At 43.8% G+C, this 5,768-nt stretch overlaps 1 protein-coding gene across 6 annotated transcripts; it reads right to left on the bottom strand.

Annotated features, from left to right (window-relative positions):
• Positions 1-1,098: 1,098 nt before the first annotated feature.
• Positions 1,099-4,617, bottom strand: LOC112295452 (putative beta-1,4-xylosyltransferase IRX14). 6 transcript variants are annotated; one of them, XM_073540870.2, is made up of 5 exons: positions 4,323-4,617; positions 3,772-4,068; positions 2,921-3,580; positions 2,022-2,802; positions 1,099-1,724 (listed from the first exon to the last, which is right to left on the bottom strand). In XM_073540870.2, the coding sequence occupies exons 3-5, from the start codon at positions 3,519-3,521 to the stop codon at positions 1,607-1,609; spliced, it is 1,500 nt and encodes a 499-aa protein (XP_073396971.1). In that variant the 5' UTR covers positions 3,522-3,580; positions 3,772-4,068; positions 4,323-4,617; the 3' UTR covers positions 1,099-1,606. The 6 variants fall into 6 exon arrangements, 4 of the variants coding, with proteins under 4 accessions (XP_073396971.1, XP_090100402.1, XP_024402850.1 ...); XM_090244276.1 differs by having other exon boundaries at positions 2,016-2,802; positions 4,323-4,534; XR_016498233.1 differs by having other exon boundaries at positions 1,867-2,802; positions 2,921-4,068; positions 4,323-4,533.
• Positions 4,618-5,768: the final 1,151 nt, after the last annotated feature.

Below are 5,768 nucleotides of genomic sequence, written 5' to 3'. Positions count from 1 at the left end.
TTTTGGCCTTACAAAGTAAGTAAAAGCTATTTTTTTCTAAAAAGGCAGTATTACTACTAAAAGTTTTACTACCTTCCTATCTTTTATCCATATTTTTCTACCTTTTCTTTTAACTTGGCTCTTCTATAATAAGATCCATATTATCATCTTTTACCATATAGTCGTGTTACAACACAACAATGGTATGATTAATTGGTTTTGAATCCCATGGGAAATCTATGGAAGATTGTCAAAGATTTGTTGTAGCATTGTTGCAGACCAAAAAACAAGAAAATTGCACAAACCATTCAATTAGCATGGTATACAATATCTTTAGAGCAACTTCAAACTTTGATTAGGAGTATGCTTGAGAGAATGGAAGAAAGAATGCAAGCAGTTATTTCAGCAAGAGGTGGCAACACTAGATGGTTGATATTATGTAATGTTTTTTAAATTTTTTGTTTTATTTTATAATTTTGTAATGCAAATATGTCATATTCTCAAAATAGACTCTATCATCTTTCCATCTCAATTTACAGCTTGTGAATTGATGAGTCTACAGGTTTTGCTTCAACTTCAGGAAAATTTTTGAATTATTAATGGACCCTACTTGTACAGTCCGGCATAGAATCAGCAGTAGCATTGTAAACAAAGATTTGTGCAAGGTGCAACTTGTTTTAAAGATAGTTACTGGTGCTTATATACATACATATACACACATTCACAAACACACACACACACATATATATATATATATATATATATAATACTGAAAATTTGAGAGGAAAATCTGCATAAATACATCACGTTTGTCTGTCTTTTGAATTGAACTCCAGGGGTCGGTTTGTAGTGTAGATTTTCAACTTGATTCCTCTTCGTACAGCTTGAAGCGCTTGTATCACAATATCCAAATCAACTCCTCATGTAAATACAGTCATAAACCGGCCTAATGGTTACTACCGAGTTAGGTCATGAACCACCCCACAAGCTTCATCACTAAATTGCCAGTTCATATTTGGCACAGGTGTAGGTTCAACCTGGGTGGCAATACTGTTATCAATTGCTTTTGTCATAGCAACAAGCAATTTTCAAGTCGTACTGTTTTAATCATCACTGATATTTAACGTAGTACAACTATTTGAGCGGAGATTTTTAAAAAGAATGATAAGTACATCATAAGGTGATTTGTGACATTCTGTGCACTTCTCACCTGTAGGCCTCAAATGTTGTGCAACCTACAGAAGATGGAACTACAACAAAAGTATCCTACAGCTCCTTAGTCAGTGTGTTCAGACTTAGCTTTATAGATCTATTCGTTTGCTGCAACATCTAGCAATCACTATCTTTTGCAAGCGTAATCAGCTATTGATACAGGTAATATATTCTCGCCTTTCAGTGGTTTAAATCTGAGTATTATATCATCCATACTACGATTTTCTGCTGAATATGTTAACTACAATCAATCTACAAACAATATGTGGGCGAAAATTCAGCCCACAAGAAGACAAAATCCGCAAGAACCTTGGTTTAAAAGAAGCATCAATCCACCACGTCACATCAAACTAGGATACTTATGCTTCTAGGTGTAGCCATATCCATGAAATTTTCTTCTGCATACATCTGACCTTCATACTGAAGGCGTGGATTTCTCCTGCCGAGCTGCAGATTTGCCACTAGTGTCCACTTCACGCCATGGAGTGCTCCTTGCAGGCAACACAATCTGTGGTTGAGAATCGAAAGCCCACCTGACAAGCAAAGTTTCAACCGTAAGCCATGCTATTCTGAAGAAACATAACTTCAACATAACATAGTAGTATGGATGATATAATACTCAGATTTAAACCACTGAAAGTGGAGTGATAGACACATTGGTTGTAAACAACATACATTGCCCTCTCTTCTCGTTCTGTAGCTGTCATTTTCTAGTGAATTTTACGGTGACAAGTGCACTTGCTAGGAAAATGAAGTCAAAGTTTTCGGCACAGTCTGACACTCTTTACAACACGAAAGCTGCGGATGAGAGCCAGAAAACAAACCCTCGCCTAGAGGGATACTTGAAGTCTGGACGGCCTTCTGCTCGGATCCACCAATGCCGCACAATGTTGTTCTCCGCAAGCGGCTCTACATGAGTTTCGTCGTTGAAGATGGATCTCAAGTCAAGATACACACCTTCTTCCAACCGAGCCCAATCCTGCCATCCTTTCAGCCATTGTGGTCGCACAGTCTCTGGTGCCCAAACTGCTCGTGCATTCAATACAAAACCTGCCCATTGCAACCTATCGTCTAACACTGTGGATCCTTTCCCTGAGTCCCAATCTAACGGTAGAGGTCTGTGTGCGTGCCAGCCATGAAGAGCCCCGTCCAAGTTTCGGGTAAGCGTCTGGACTTGGAGATCAAGCTTGGGAGGAACTTGCCCTTTGTGAACAACGCCGAGCAACAAACTACCTCTTCTCCTCCTTTTTTTCTTGCTGGTGTCTTGAAATCCAGCATAACCGAGCACGCCCAGTGGAAGAACGCCCACCCACTCCACCTTCTGTATTAAGTTGAAAAATTCCATACTGTAAACATTACTATCATCGGCAAAGACGACGACACCCTCCAGCTTCTTCTTCCTCACAAATCTCAGTGCTTCGACTCTTAGATGAGACTCCATGATCCAACGGGATTCGAAGTATACTGGCATGGATTTAGAGTGTTCCAAATGGACTACATTATCTACACGAGCTTGAGCAAGCAGGTCTGCTGTTCTCGACGTTTTCCCCCCTGCTTCTATGACAATCCACGTTACTGGGCCCCGAACGAGGGACAATGTGTGCATCAAGCCTGCCAAATCAACCACACTCTTTCAACATTTCTAGACCTCTCAGAGTGCCAGTTGAAATCGTAGAAAGCATTCAGGATGTAATCTGGCACAAGGCAAAATGGTGTAGAGCTAGGGCACCTGTCAAGTACACGGCCTGGAACATGCGATCATACGTAGGTGTAATCACAATCACCGGTTTCCAGTTTGGGACGCCGTGCAACCGCTCCTGTTCCAGCTGCACCCTTGCGATCAAATTGTGTGCCTTCATCGTTTCTACGGGGTCTGGGTGCGGCCATTCCCGTATCAATATCTTGTGGCGACCCACTTGAACCCCTGTGCTCGTCGACCAATTTGTGGGCTTCACCGAGCCAGCTAACGGCCCAGGAAGCCTTGCATCTAGATGTGGCAAGCTACTAAATGTCGCCTCCTCTGGCTCTACCAAAGAATCCGAGGAGCCTGATAAGCTCAGGTCACTGACGCCCTTCGCTACGGTTAAGCCCACGACGCGTCTGGACCCTCGATCGAACCAGTTAAAGCTAAGTGCGTCTTCCACATGGCGAAATTGAAACACTACGAGGGAGATTTCCTCTGAAGTTCGGAAACCAAGAATAATACTTGCGATACAAAATACGAATTGCAGAATAATCCTACAAGCAGAGACGTATTTGAAGCGAGATTCGTTCAACTGTTGTGGCGGGCCACCGTCGGTTATCGAAATAGTCCTCAGCTTCGTCTTCATGTTTGTGTGCTTCGACTCGCTCAAATGGCACCATCTATGGAGACAGAAACTGGGCTAACCTGCAACAAATATCAACACTAACTGATGATAAGCGCATCGCAATACGCTCCAGCTTCGGAAGCTTGTGCTTAATTATGCCGAAGTAAGTGACGGGAAGACATGTTTCGCCTGCAGAAGCGAGTACAACTCACAAGATGAAGAAAAAGCCCCTTTACGACCCGTTGACCTTGGTATCTGGGCTGTGACTCACCAGTGTGACATCAAACGCGGGGTCCATTCCAGAATTATTGTGCCATGAACCACGATTGACGCACAGCTATCTTTAATATTTTTCAACGCATCTCCAACCAGCTCCCAGCCTGTAACCAAACTGGAATTCCTACATGGTCATAATGTAAACTAGGGCCAACCCATGCCAGCGGCTATCAGTTGAGGAACCCAAGACCTGGCTTCCGAAATCGGTGTGAAGAAATGGACGCCGACTCATTCCTGACGGCATTGTTCTCCACTCAAACCGTGTCGGAGCATGTCGAGACGCCCAACAAGCCTGACATAGACAAAACTTATTCTTCCCATGAATCCGAAAGAGGTAGCAGAGATGGAGTGGAGGATGAGTTCCCACCTCGCAGTGCAGAATCTTTCACTGTGACAGACTTGCCAACAATGCTAGCGAAACTCTGACGAAGAGGAATAACTAGGTCAATCCACGATTGACCACGTCTTCCACGAAAAAGGCTTAGACTGATTGGTAATCTCCTAAACTGTTTAAAATGCAAAGCGACACGAAGAATCGTCACACACCTTGTTCAATCCCGCTAATCCTGAAATCCATTTCGACGGCCTGAACCCTACACCTCACATCCAGACCCACCTACTTCTTCCTCCCACCCGCTCCAGCACTTCAGAGCATATCCGTAAGTCCACTCGCGTACAGTTCATCATCGCCATAGTATTCCTTCGCCCTCTTCTCAAACATCCATTGCTTTCACGCATTCCCCTCCCTCATCCGCTCCACCAAAAAATCGTGCACTGCTCAGTTTGCAGACCACGTCACATCGCTCCCACCTCTCAATGACATCCAAATTGATGGGCTACAGTGTAATTCGTTGCTATTCGTGAAATGTTGGAATACGCAACACGTTGATTACCATCAGATTGTGACGAAAGGCACCCACATGTGGTATAAAGAATCTGATTTCTAGTGAATCGCACGTGTCCAACTGCTAGAAAGCAGCGTGCCTCGCACATAGTGCATGCACAGGCTTAAAATAATGGCGTATAATGCTTGGCCGGCGAAGAGTAGGATTGCATGACTAGGAACGATATCTTATTGATCTCCATGCCTTCACCTGAACTCTGCCGTTGTTTTCTTCCCCTCGCGCGTCCATCTAGAAGAAGAGCACTCCAATTGTGTGATTTCGGTACAGTACTTGACATCTGTGTAACTTCACATTTTCCGGTATGGCTTTGATGTGCTGGAAAATGGTGGACCAAATCCGAACCTTAAAAAAGCTCCATCTTCGCAATAGGGTATTTTCTCGGACCTTTCAAGAGTGCAGCCTCTGTCCCGCCAACGTACATGGATGGATCTTAGGACAAACGAACTCGTAGTAGTCAGTACCCACATGAATTCGATGTGTAAGATGATGAGAATGCCGAGACAAGCGCAGCACACAATGGTAAACCCTAGTCTTCGCTTCTATGTCGTATCATTTTGTTTATAACAACAAACAACTGGCAACCTTGAGGCTGTCTTGTATGCAAAACGTGAACTGAGTTTTGGATGATTGGAAAAGCCGACCATGCATGATGGTACCAAATTTAAGGTTAACAACATAGTGTTGGATCCTCGGCGACTTACATTGGATTTCTATCCACTTGACCTGAGCTCTGCCGCTCGCTTGCGATTTCATGTCGCTACGGCAGCGTGAATCATTTCACGTGATCCTTCCTGCTTGAATTGTGTTGCATTATTGGCTTAACTCAGTCATTTCCGATACTCCAACTACCAGACTTAAGGCACACAAAATCACATCGTCAAAAGCTACAGTAAAACATGATTCTCTGCACTCATGCTTTGTGCCGACCGATGGATCATACAACTCCAGCCATGGTGGCAATCTACCTGTGGGATTTGAGGAACATCTTCGACTTCACAGCATTCCTGTCGAAGCAAGTCTAGTTCACCAAAGATCGACAACGTTACAGGGGCGATTGCAATGCTCAGGTCCCTTCGCTTCTACTGGC

This window comes from Physcomitrium patens, chromosome 18 (genome assembly GCF_059467195.1).
Source record: "Physcomitrium patens ecotype Gransden chromosome 18, ASM5946719v1, whole genome shotgun sequence".
NCBI classification, from domain to species: domain Eukaryota; kingdom Viridiplantae; phylum Streptophyta; class Bryopsida; order Funariales; family Funariaceae; genus Physcomitrium; species Physcomitrium patens.
Note: the sequence above shows the minus strand (reverse complement) of the source record. Positions and strands in the feature narration are given on the sequence as shown.